The following is a 13,168-nucleotide window of genomic DNA, read 5'->3' as shown; positions in this document are numbered from 1 at the left end:
CATAAGAAGAGCCATGCAGGATCAGACCAAGGTCTATCTAGTCCAGCATTCTGGTCACAGAGTGGCCAAGCAGACTCCTTGTGGTCCTGGAAGCCTTGTGGTTGTTTGGCAAGGCTGGCAACCATGCAAGTAGCTGGGCCAATTCATCATAAAGGACTCTCAAAACCTAGAGACAAAACTCCATTGATGGGGCCACTAAGCCAAAAAATTGCCACTACTTGTTTGTTCGTGTTAAATCATTATTCCACAGGAAACAACAGATGGATGGATGGATGGGATGAACAGAGCTCAAAAACAAATACTTGCAACAAGCAAATCTGATCAAATGTGTAAGGAAAAAGCAAGTAGCAACAGGTCAGAATTACCTGTGAATTCATCTTTTCCAGCCTTTAAAAATCTACGAGCTGGTAGTGCGCCTCTTCACGAATCAGAAATGTTTTCATTATTCATAATACCTGGGTGTCTTGTGAAGTATTTCAGAACATTTTAGGAATAACCATTGTGCTTTCAAACATTCGTGATCTCACTTTGAACATTTTGTTGTTAAAATTTAGAAATGTATAAGCAATATTGTAAGTGAAATTATCTGCTATAGTTCGAATGCCTAAAAACGAAGCAAAAAACGAAGCAAACTAAGAACTAAGCAAAAAATGAGGATTTCTTGACTTAGGCCGGGTCTTTGGTCTTCTCCCTAATCCTAGTCCCTGACCTGCTGCCTGTACATAAAACTATAAGATCCTCACTGGATCAGATCAAATTCCTCACTGGATCAAACCATCTACTCCAGAATTCTGTTCCAGGAACCTCACAAGCAAGTTCTATATTGCGTTCTTTCCATTGTTACATTTCTCAATTTCAATTCCTATCAAAATAGAGGAACATACAAGCCTAAATCCTACAGTGTCCTCTCCCCACTCAAACCAAATTGTAGAGCTGGCATATTATACTTACTGTATCTACCAAACAATGGTACTTTATGCTTAGTAAAACAAGGAAGCAGAAACCTGAATTATGTCAAACCTTAAAAGTATGTGTACTCTCCATGCTGGTGTGTCCCCTAAACTCCATCACTACCTGTACCTTTACTGTCTTGTATTCTGGCCTCTCTGCTGTGCAAGCCAGAGGTCTACACCTCTCCTGGCAAACCTGGGCCACCACAGGCTTATGGGTCATAGAACACATGACATAAGAAGCTACCTTATACTGGATCAGACTACTGGTCCGTCTATCCTAGTATCGTTGACCCTGAGTGGTAGCAGTTCTCCAAGCTTTTAGGCAAGGACGTTTCCTAGCCCTACTAGGAGATGCCAAAGTTTGAAACTGAAGTGTTCTGCATACAAATCAGGTGCTCTACTACTGGAGCTATGACCCTTCCCTAGTTGGGAGTTGTTGACTGCTCCAACTGCACAGCATTCCTGTGAGGATATATAATTGTATGAAGCATCCTGAATTACACCACTGGTCCAGTTAGACCAATACTGCTTACTCCAAACATCTTCTCCAAGGTGTTTCCTAGGCCCATTATCTGAAATCCTTTAACTGGGAGGTTCTGCATGCAAAGAAAATGTGCTTCCACTGAGCAATGTGACCTCCTGTCAAAACTATGAGCCATGTGGTACCCTGGAAATCACTGCACAAATATTTTGCCTCTATGCTCCATGCTGTATCAAGATTCAGCTGCCCAATTCCTATTATGGATGAGCATTCCAGGGCGTTGGGTTGAAGAGGGAAGTCACGCTGAAAGCACCACGCAAGTTAGTCTGCTATCAGTCGACATAACACTGTACTCATGCCATCGTGGTTTTGGTACTAGGAGAAATTCAAACCCTTACCTAGGCAAACTGGAGCATTTCATTAGAGGGCAGAAACAAACCAAACAGAAAAGCCTTTTTAAAAGCAGAAATCCAGCCCAGACTGCAAGACACACACACATTTTTCCTACTTCTCTGTTTTAAGCTTTAACATGTAAATCATCTGATAGCAAGTGAAAGATTAGAAGGTACTTCTGAGCACTGTCAGCTCCTAAAGCAGACTGGGTGATTCTCAAAGAAAAGGGCTGTCTGCACAGAAGGCGATTCTCTGCAGGGAACTTCATGCAACTCATCTGTGGCTTCTTTCCTGACATGTGGTGATCAGAGACACTCTGCTGGAGTCTTGTACCTGCACTGAAACCTCATGAGCTAAAGCCAGGAGCCCTCTTGAGGCACAAAGGACACTGATTCTTGTAACTGGCAGGCACGAAGAAGCCTCTGAATTGCTCAGGCACAGCATAAACATCAGGAAAGCTGGCCACATTCCCTTAGCTCAGTATCTTCCGCCCATGCATGCAAAGTGTGCCTGCGTGAGAAAGCCGTGCCTAATCTCAGCTTCCCAGACAACGTACATGCAGTGAAACGTATGTTACGGTTGTGACACCGCAGTTTAAGCTTGTATAAATTTGGCCACGCTTAAAGCAGCCCTTAATAATAAGTGTGCAAAACCCAGGGAGCAATTGTTCGTCCTGTTTGGTAAGTGCAATGACAACGTACAGCCATGTGGGGGAACTCCAGGCATATAAAAGAGAGAACGCACATTTGCCAAAAGCTTTTCTAAACCTGCTACAAAAGCTGCAAAAAATAGCCTTGATACTCTCATCTTTCCTCCATCCTGATTTTAAAAGGAGCCAAACTTCTTATTGCTAAAGGGGGGGGAAAAGTCCCGGAATGTGTCAACAGCGCCTGACAGAATTATATGCTGCAGCAGTCCCCATTTCATGAGGATGGCTCCCCAATTTCATGGTCTCTGCTAAGGCTATGAATTCCCCCCAATTTTATTTCTCTAGATGCCTCCAGATGAGGTTTTTATTACACCACTGCCCTGCCTCATTCACAGGATTTTACAAGAGGTCGGGATGACGTCTTCCACGCAAAACTCTCCCATGTTTTCCCACAGTTTCTTCTTTTTCCTCACAGCAGAAAATCAGTTAAAGGGGGGGGGGGGGGAAGAGATGGAACTGCTGTACAATGCCTTCTGATTGGTAGCACTAGGAGTCCTCCATCTGGAAGAACCCTTGGAAAGCATTTCTGGGGTGTCTTTGTTAAAAGGTAATTTGTGCAGAAATGTGAGAGTTCCTATGTTCAGGGTTCAGCACCACCCACCCACCCCCATCCCAGGCTCTCTCTGAGGTGAAGAATGCATCTCTCATGCCTGCAGACTTTCCCTAAAACTCAAAATACCAAATTCTTTCAGGAGCTGGATCCTGAAGGCAGACGGGCCATGCAAATAAGATACATACAAAGGAGCTTAACTCAAATTACACATTCAGATTTAACAGCCAGGTTTCCTTAGTACACCTGCACTGCCCTCGCAGGTCCTACTTTATAGCACATGAAAGGTAGGAGATGTCCATTTGGGGTTGCAAGCTTGAAAACCCAATCAGATTTTCATTTTTTGTTATCATCCATTTTATAAAATTCACCGCTACATTTCTCACATGTATGATGACAAGAAAATAAAAATGCAGATCTAACCAATAGATTAAAAGTCTATAGTCAAAGGAAGATGACTTTTATTTTGAAAGAGAGAAGGTGCCGCTAGATTATATAGCATTAGGGTGACCATATGGAAAGGAGGACAGGGCTCCTGTATCTTTAACAGTTGCATAGAAAAGGGAAATTCTGCAGGTGTCATTTGTATATATGGAGAACCTGGTGAAATTTCCTCTTCATCACAACAGTTAAAGCTGCAGGTGCCCTGCCCTCTTTTAAATCTGGTCACTCTAGTATAGCTCCTGCAGCTTTAACTGCTGTGATGAAGAGGGAATTTCCCCAGGTTCTCCATATGTACAAATGACACCTGCAGAATTTCCCTTTTCTATACAACTGTTAAAGATACAGGAGCCCTGTCCTCCTTTTCATATGGTAACCCCCTATTGTTATATTATATAAAAGACTGTGTTTACATAGAAAAAATGTGTAGCAAGCCCGGATTTATCTGGCCTAGGTAACATTCTCAAACTTTGCAGTGCCACAGCTCGGCCCTGGAAGATGTGATGTGATAGTAGGGAGCCTGAGCATGTGCAGAGTGCTTGCCCTTTATCACCACAACCAGCCTCACATATCTAGGCTTTGGGGAAAAGAGACTCAAACCTGAGGAAATGATCCCTAAGCAAGGTTGAGCTGCAACTCCTTCTATTCTAAAAACTGAGCACCTACCTGACACTAAATCCATGCGGAAATTCTCCTCTGTCAGCCCGTTTAAATGAAATGGAGATGTATGAGAGCATAGCATAACGTCTGGTTGGATGGCATCCATGCTCCTTCACGACCCCACAATAAAAGGGGTATTGTGAACAGGCCGAAAAAGGACCCAAGTGAAATGAGCTAGTGCATACTGGAAATGTGCAATGTTGGGTCAACATTTTTCAGGCTGAAACCTCCTCCAGTACTGAAGCTTTTATTTGCACATTTGACCGAGGCTGAAGATGGACCTCCTCAGCTAGGTCAAGCAATCGCTGTCATGGATGTTAAGAAGAGATACAGTTTTACTAGCAAAAAGTAAAATAAAAAAATAGTGTTTCTTCCATGTAAAGGCAGCTTCATCAAAAATAGTTACTCTTTCAAAGAATCCTTCGTTTAAAAATAATTTAAAAATCTACATATTGGTTTGCCTGTTTTTCCCTGAGGGAAGCACGGCCAGACACAAAAGCTATCATTACGGATCACACCCTGCTCCTTTTGCAAAATACAAATTCGAACTTTAATCATAGCAGAAGGACAGCCATATTAGAGTGAAATCCTATGCATGTTTTGAGAGGGAAAAAGTCCTACAACTCCCAGCATTCCCCAGCCAGTGGGGAATGCTGGGAGTTGTAGGACTTTTTTTTCCTGTCAAAACATGCATGTGATTGCGTCCTTAGACTGCTCTAGCAAAAACAACACAGAATCTGAAGATAGACCTCTTCAACCTAAAGTTGAGTACCTCTCGCAACATGAAGTTTCATAAGCTGGAGCCCACTTCAACAGACGCATAAGTTTGCACATATCTGTATTTCATAGAAACATCGCAGATTTACTGCTATATCCCTTGCATTTCGTGAAATTTGGCCTCACTGTTTTACAGCCTTTGTTGCTCCCTTCTATGGCCGTTTCTACACCTGCCTTTTCCCCCAGGATCATCCCGGGATCGTTCCTGTGCATCCAAATGACACGCAGGGGATCCCGGGAGCAGGAAGGGACGACCCCTCCATTTGCCTGGGATAACCCTTAGGCGTAGAAAGGGCCTATATGGCTATATAGTGGGCATGTCTAGGCCAGGGGAGGGAGGGGGGAGGATCTCACGATATTCTGCTCGTGAGATCCTCCCCTTTGTCCATATGCAAGTGCGACATCCTGGGAGGAAGGAGAGATGTCACGCCCGCCATTTTCTTTTCTTTCTTTTTTTACAGAAGATGAGTGCACATGCTCCCGCTCTCCCCACCCCCACCCCAGCCCCAATGAAGAGCTCCGTGCCCGGTTCCCACCTCCTCGCGTTATTTGCGAGGAGGTGGTACAAAGCAGGGACAGGTGTCCACACACCTCCCGTGGGAAAAATTGGGCTACGAGTGGTCCCAGTTATCCCGGGGAAATAGAGTGATCATCCCTCCCTGCTCCCAGGATCCCCTGTGCGTCATGTGGATGCACAGGGATGATCCTGGGACGATCCCCGGGATAAACACTGGTCTAGACATGCCCAGTGAGGTATTATACACCTGATAAAGTGAGCTTCTGAAAGCTTATGCCCCCCACCCCAAAAACTGTTAGCCTTGAAGGTGCCACATGACTCCTTTGTTTTAGTTACAGCAGGAACCAAGCTTAGCCAGTATTCAAGACTACTAAGGAAGGAAGGGATAGATATAAAGATGGATCAACTTCTCTTGCCAGACGTGTAGCTAAAAGAATTCTCCACACCAAACATTCTGTGAGTAATGGGTCTCTGACCCAGAGCAACGATGACGTACTGACAGACATGTGCAGGGGAGGGAACCCCATCACAACCTCTGTTAGCCCAGATGACTATCAGCAACAGCATGGAAGATAAGGACCATTGCATCAATCGGGTAATGTTGGCTCTAAACTCTGCAACAAACTGTACCTGTTCAATTAGGTGCTACCTGTTACACTTCCTGTTTGCCAGCAACCATTGCTGAAGAGAGCAATGTCTTTTGGTACAAAATAGGTACCTTTTTAAGGTCCATGTCCCACATTACATTCTTATGATAGGAGATTGCTCCTTCAAGTCACTGTCATGATTGCAACGTGTTTAAAAAGGTAGCATGCAAAAGGCAAGCATATGTATACCTATTTATTTATTTAGAGCATTTATAAATCACTTTTCTCTCTACCAGGGCCCTCAACGCGATGTTCAGTTGGATTTTTCCTTTGTAATTCACCCTTTTCAATACCACTGAGACCTTGGCAGTGGCTTGCATGAGTCCTCAATGTCACAAAAATGTAACAGGGCAGCCCCTGAACAAATGGGCAAATTCTTTGGTGGCAAGCAAGGCTGTGCAAGGCCCATCATCCTATCCCACATATTTGGTGAGCCGAGTGGCCACTTGTAGCCCAATCATGGCGGCCATGTCTCCTTAGGGTGCTGTACATGCAGTACCATATACCCATGTGCAGAATCGTAAGGAAACTGACCGAAGACCAGGCAGCCACCAGAATGAGTAGGTCCAGAGAACAATGAAGATAAAAGAAGGGTTTAGCAGTTTTGCTGTAGACGCCTGGATACCTATTAAGAGACCAAGGCCATGCCAGCAATGTTTTTCTCTTTTGGTAAGACCGAGAGTGTGCAACAATGGTCCAAATGTTTTCTAAAAGGCCACGGTTAAGTGGGGGAAACATCTTGCCCTTAGATGCTCTATTGCATCTAAGGGTAAGATCCACATGACGCTCAGGAGCCCTGTGAATGCATGGCACTCCCATTCCTCACAATGCCAGGCAGCCTGATGAGCTTACTAAGACTTTTCTCTCCTTCCGCAACCAGCAGTGGGAAAGGTCTCACTGCTTGGGTCGGTCTCACTGCACTGATGCCAGAAAGTTGAATTTTTCCAGTAGGTGTCATAATGCAATAGCAGCACATCCAGGGCTATTATTTGGCTGTTTTGGCTAGCTTAAGATATGGAATTGGCACCGCACAGGCAAGTTCACAACATAACTAAAAGTACTGCGAGCTATAACACCCACTATTGTATATTCGCTTTTGGCACTAACACAATCCACGCTGAAAATACCTCTGGACTGGTAAGAACGCAATATTAACTTGGGTATCAAATGTAGTTAAGGGACTAGGCCCCAGGGTCGTGATCTCCCTTCCCCTGCTCCTGTCTTTGATGTGTAATTTGCACTGTGCCTCCTTAGCTGCAGGTGAGGCAAATTTGGGGATTCTCCAAACTCGGCTTTGGGAAACCAGCTGAATGATCCTGGGGCCCAATACTTAGCCCTTTCTCCCAATGAATGCCCAAGGTAATGTCATATCTGTATTCGCCCATCATGGCCTGGGTTTTACACAACAAGCACAGACTTTTAAAGCATCCGCGAGAAAGACAGGGAGAGCTTGACTGCTATGGGTTTCGCTTCAGCAACAGAGATCCATGACTACTGCGAAGTCAGTGCAGCCAACTCCCGGACGGCTCGCTTTCTGTCTCCTCGGCCTTCCGATTGCTCTCTCGCTTCTTTGAACAAACTAGTCAGCTTTGCAAAATATTATTTAGGTACCCTACATATAAAAAAATAAAATCAAAGTCATATCCCCTCCCCTCCCTTTTGTCTCTTAGGAAAAAAATATTTTTTTAAAAAAAAAATCAGTCTGGGTTTAGGGGGGGAAAAGTGGAGGAGGGAAGCCCAGTTTCCAGTCTGATAATGGGAAGAAGCAAATACAGACATGCAACAGAAGACAGCACACTGGAACAGAAGCCCACAGAACTCAACCTGGGGGGGCAACGGCTTACTTTTTCTTGTCCTTGTCTTTCTTGGTTTGTTGAGAGCCAGCCTGTTGACCCTGTGACTGTAATAGTTGGGCCGCTGCTTTCTTCTTCTGGAAGTTGTTCAGCTCTTCCTCAAGATCCTTCTTCTTGTCCTCTACCTTCTTCTTCTCCTCTTGGTGAGTCCGCTTTAGGTGGTCGAACTTCTCATGAAGCTGCCCAGATAGAAGGGTACGGAAATTACATACAGACCATTCTAATGCAAAAACTAGAGCAAGGGGTCAAAGGAGGGAAGGGACTCGGCGAACTTGAAGTGGGAACTTTCTGGCGTGTGGCTATGGGTGAGTTTGTGCACTTGGGCCTCCGTACCCTCTTCAGACACAGAAGGAAATACAGATGTGAAGTATCAGCCCTTTTGATTGGCAATCAGTTTAAAGCCTGTGGATTGGCTGGGCCTAGTATAAATACTAGGGGCCTAGCCTTGCTTATTAGTGGAGCAGTAGCTCTTACCTCTTTAAACTCAATAACCTAACCCTTGCCCATGCTAAATCTACAAGCTCAAACTCCCAACAAGTGACCTCAGTGACCCTGGTCTAGATTCAGATTTGGCTCTGCCTAACAGTCTCTCCCAAAAGAGCCCAGGTGTTAAATATCAAGCTGACAGCCTGGCTTGTGTTTCTAAAACACTTTGGGACCTCTGCTTCGGTTCCGAATCAAAACCTCCAATTACAGCCCTTCTTTCTAGGATCCACTTACATCCTTTTCAGCTTCTTTCAGCTCTGCTTCTTTCTCCTTCACCCGCATGACAAACATTTGCCTCATTTCTTCTTCCTTTTTCTGGAGCTCACCCAGGAATTCATTCCTCTTGGCTTCATAGGTCTCTTGCAGACTTGTTATCAAAGCACAGCCCCAAGGAAAATGTGATGGTGGTAGCAGGTGTGGGAAAAGAAAGCCAAACCTCAAGTTAACACCAAGAGTGAATAATTTCGGTAGAATAATAACACACACACACACACCAAAACTAAAACCAACAGCTCCTGTTAAGTCAATTAAGGCTGTGTTTGGACTACTTAGGGCACAATCTTATGTGTGTTTAGACAGAAAAAACTCCTACAATTCCCAGGGAGTCATATGCAGACATGCATAAGAATGTTGCACCCTAAACTTCTTTTCCCATGACATGTCTTAGAGGTGGAGATTGGAAGAATCCACTTCCATTTTCAACTAATCACAGTTTGCTGTTTCGTTCAAACTGGGACAAACTGGTTAGTTTTAACTATGATTTGTCCAAAAAAGACAACTTCAAACTGCAGTTTATGATTCTGGCTTGTTTAGATAAACCATACTTAAAACTAACCCTAGTTTCTGGTGCTTTTAATCTCCTGCTCTTCGCCACAATAGGGAAGTAGAGGGCAGGAGGAAACAGGCTCACACACATAATGTTGAACTATGGTTTAGTGTTACATCTGAATTAGGCCCATATCTTCATACCACCAAATTGAATAGTGAACTACTTTTCCTAATTTTGTGACTTATGAATGACCAAAGATAAAGCGTTTTTCCACCTGAAATACATCAAGATTTTTTTAAATGGAATTAAATATTTTTATTATCTAGCATTTTCCAGTTGTGTCGGTTCATAGTAGCTGTTTAAAGTTTTGTTTACTGCTGCCATTGTACCACCTTCATTTTGTCCTATGTTTAAGCACTGCTAGATATTACTTCCAGTTCAAGGGACTCTCAAGGTAGTCATCTATGGACAAACTATTAAGCTTATTTCAAACTTTGATGTGTTTGCATAAGCAATTGCAAGTATAATAAGAGTCTCTTTCCCCTTTTATTTTGCCCTGGAATAAGCAACCATGTGACGAGGAGCACCGTCATGATCACAGCTATACAGGGGAGGTCAGGGGAAAGTATCACCTGGCATGCACACATTACAAGGAAGTGAATTCAACTGGTATTGGTAGAAATGGCTTTGATATTATAACCACAACACAAGTGCTCTCGTACACTCTCTCTTACATTCTGGCATGCACTGATTTATCAGGGGCTGGACGCTAAGACTAAAAACAGCCCAATTCTTCAGGCCCACTGTGGTGTAGCTCTAAGTCTGAGTCATCTGGATTCAAATCTCTTACTCAGCCACAATGCTCACTGGGTGACCCTTTGCTTTTAACTCAACTGTTACATACCTTGCAGTGTTACTGCGAGGAGAAAATGCAGACATGAATATAGGAAACTGCCTTGTACAGAACTGGACAGTGAGTCCATCCAACCCAGCTTATCCTGTCTAGCAAGAGCAACTCAGCAGTGCCTCAGGCAGATTATCCTTTCCATCCCCTGTTAACTGGTGGTGCCAAGCACTGAACCTGGAGCCACCATATATGGAGCTGTGAGTTTCTAGGCGGGATAAGTAGGGTGACCCTATGAAAAGGAGGACAGGACTCCTGTATCTTTAACAGTTGTATTGGAAAGGGAATTTCATCAGGTGTTATTTGTATATATGGGGAACTTGTTGAAATTTCCTCTTCATCACAACAGTTAAAGTTACAGGTGCCCTGCCCTCTTTTCAATCTGGTCACTCTAGTATAGCTCCTGCAGCTTTAACTGTTGTGATGAAGAGGGAATTTCACTAGGTTCTCCATATATACAAATGACACCAGCTGAAATTCCCTTTTCTATGCAACTGTTAAAGATACAGGAACCCTGTTCTCCTCTTCCTATGGTCACCCTAGGATAAGGAATGGATGGAGGGATGGGTAGACAGATAGATGTCCACCCCAGCTACATTTACTTCCAAGCAGATGGAGGTACCAGTAAGTCCACCTCAGCATGGGTTCCACAATTCATTAAAAGGAATACAAAGCAAGGTAGAAGCAAACAAGGCCCAATATCGCTGTTTCTCTGTGGTGAAAAAAACTCCCTTTCCCCTTGATATCCTTCCCTCCTTAACAGACTGAGTCAAGAAACGTTCTCTGTGCTGCCTCCTGACACTGCCTCAGTTTTTGCTTTTCTTTCCCAATCTGGTGCCCTTCCAACACAATTCCCAGCACCGCCCAGCCAGCCACTCAGAGTATCACAAGCAACCACCCCTTTCTGACAACCATATCCCAGACTCGCTAAGGAGTTTGCTTAAGTTTTCTTGATACTGAGGAAGCATCTAGTTTCTGTTGCTCCTTATTTGCCACGTCCTTCGTAGAGGAAATGGTTTCTTATCCAGCTTGGTTTGGGAGTTTACAGAATGCTTACTGCTCCCTGTCAGCTAAAGAGTCCTGCTGAAGAGTCCAAGCTGGTCTGAAATGACTAACCGCCTGCAGTTCATTCACAGGGAGAATGGGGGAGAGAGATATCTCTATTTGCTGACTTGCACAATGGAACAAGAAGAACAAATCCGAATCTATGACTTCTTGTTATCTCCTCGCTTTCTCCATTGCCTCTTCAGAAACTGTCATCTCTTTGGGCAAAACCCCGCTACTATTTTAGGTTCTATCCCCAGGGATGTTAAACTTCTTTCAGCCCGGGTGCCAAATTCCATTCTGGAAAAGCTCTTTGTGGGTGCATCCAGTGGTGGGCGGGGCAAAGGCAAAAGGGGCGGGGACACTCTTCAGGTACTTGAAAGGTTGTCGCACAGAGGCGGGTCTGGATCTTTTCTCAATCATCCCAGAGTGTAGGACAAGGAATCATGGGCTCAAGTTACAGGAAGCTGGACATCATAGAGCAGTACGACAATGGAAGCAATTACCCACGGAAGTTGTGGGCTCTCCCACACTAGAGGCATTCAAGAGGCAGCTGGACAAACATCTGTCTTGGATGCTTTAAGGTGGATTGAGCAGGGGGATTGGATTCAATGGCCTTATAGGCCCCTTCCAACTCTACTGTTCTGTAGAGTTGGAAGGGGCCTATAAGGGGCACATGTGCCAGAGACTAGAGGGGAATAATGTCCAAGCACTACTCATCTTGCTCCTAGTCCGACAATGCATTGTGTTTCTTGTGAGTCATACAAACCAATATCCACAATTGTTGCCTCCAGAGAACATCTAACATAGCAACGGGTGCTAATGTCAGAGAAAGAATAAAGTAAAGCTTTTCTACTTGGCCATGGCTGTCACTGGGGAAAAATCCCTGGATGAAATTAAGCCAGTTAGCTCAGAGTCCCATTGCTCCAAGGCAACCTTGTTTCCCTTTGCCGTGGGCCCCAATGTGCCCTCAATGTTGAAGTAATCCCACAGAAGTCAAGAGGGCGAAAAAGCTGAATTTCCAGACAGGAAACTAAAATGTTCTGTGTGTGTGTGTGTGTGTTATAACAGCCTTCCCCATCCTGGTGCCTTCCAGATGTGTTGGACTGCAACCAGGGCCAGCCCTAGCATTAGACAAAGTGAGGTAATCGCCTCAGGCAACAGATGTTGGGAGGTGGCAGCAAAGTGCTGGGAGACAGAGCCGTGAGCCACATGGCCTGCCCTAGGCCCATAAGCTGCCTTTTGGTGTGGTAGAAAATGCTGTCCCAATGCCAGTGTTGAGGAAAGATTCAACTGCCAGTCCAGTCCGCTTTTGTACATGGAGGGGGCGCCATCTTGTCCTTTGCCTCAGGCAGAAACATGTCTTGGACCAGCTCTGACTGCAACTGCCAGCCGGAAAAGTTTTGTTTATAGCGACATACCTGCCTCTAGCTCTCTATGCCAGCAAACGAATCCATTTGCAATCCCAGGAAACATTTGCATTCCCAGAATGCTCCTTTGCCCAATTAAAGAACATAGCAACCTTCATTATGGGAGAAGTGTTGAAAAATACGATGCCTGTAAGAAACTGATCAGACACCGGCTGATTCAGCAGCAGTTCAACAGGAACCAGGCTTTTGGCTCCAGACCAGGATCGCCAAATTAAGCTTGGCAGGCACTGAAGAGAACCTGCTCAGCCACATGGACGAGGGGGAAAACCAGGAGAAGGTAGGTGGGGAATGAGAACCCAACACCATCTGTCACTTGCTTAGTGCACAACACTGGCAAAGGACACCAAGCTCTGCTTCAGCAGACCAAGCCGGTAAGTCATCATGTTCAGGAGAAAAGGGACCCAACATTTTATACAAACACTTAACTCCTCCACTTGCATAATCCAACAGATAAGTTGTTTAAAAATGGGGTCTGGTGGAGATGAAGGGGACAAATCAAAGCTGTCTTATACCTTGAGAAAAGAGATGTTGACTCAACAACAAGAGATGTTGTT

The 13,168-nt window shown here is 44.7% G+C and overlaps 1 protein-coding gene across 2 annotated transcripts in view; it reads right to left on the bottom strand.

Annotated features, from left to right (window-relative positions):
* SEPTIN11 (septin 11) overlaps positions 1-13,168 on the bottom strand; it is a 106,667-nt gene that overhangs the window by 17,971 nt on the left and 75,528 nt on the right. For both annotated transcript variants that reach the window (XM_063135292.1, XM_063135291.1), the window contains exons 8-9: positions 8,702-8,834; positions 7,973-8,160 (exon numbers count right to left, since the gene is read on the bottom strand). In XM_063135292.1, the coding sequence (XP_062991362.1) occupies positions 7,973-8,160; positions 8,702-8,834 (321 nt within the window). The remainder of the gene's footprint in view (positions 1-7,972; positions 8,161-8,701; positions 8,835-13,168) is intronic.

This window comes from Elgaria multicarinata, chromosome 10 (genome assembly GCF_023053635.1).
Source record: "Elgaria multicarinata webbii isolate HBS135686 ecotype San Diego chromosome 10, rElgMul1.1.pri, whole genome shotgun sequence".
Lineage (NCBI taxonomy): Eukaryota > Metazoa > Chordata > Lepidosauria > Squamata > Anguidae > Elgaria > Elgaria multicarinata.
The sequence above is the reverse complement of the archived record's forward strand: the minus strand, read 5'-3'. Positions and strand labels throughout refer to the sequence as shown.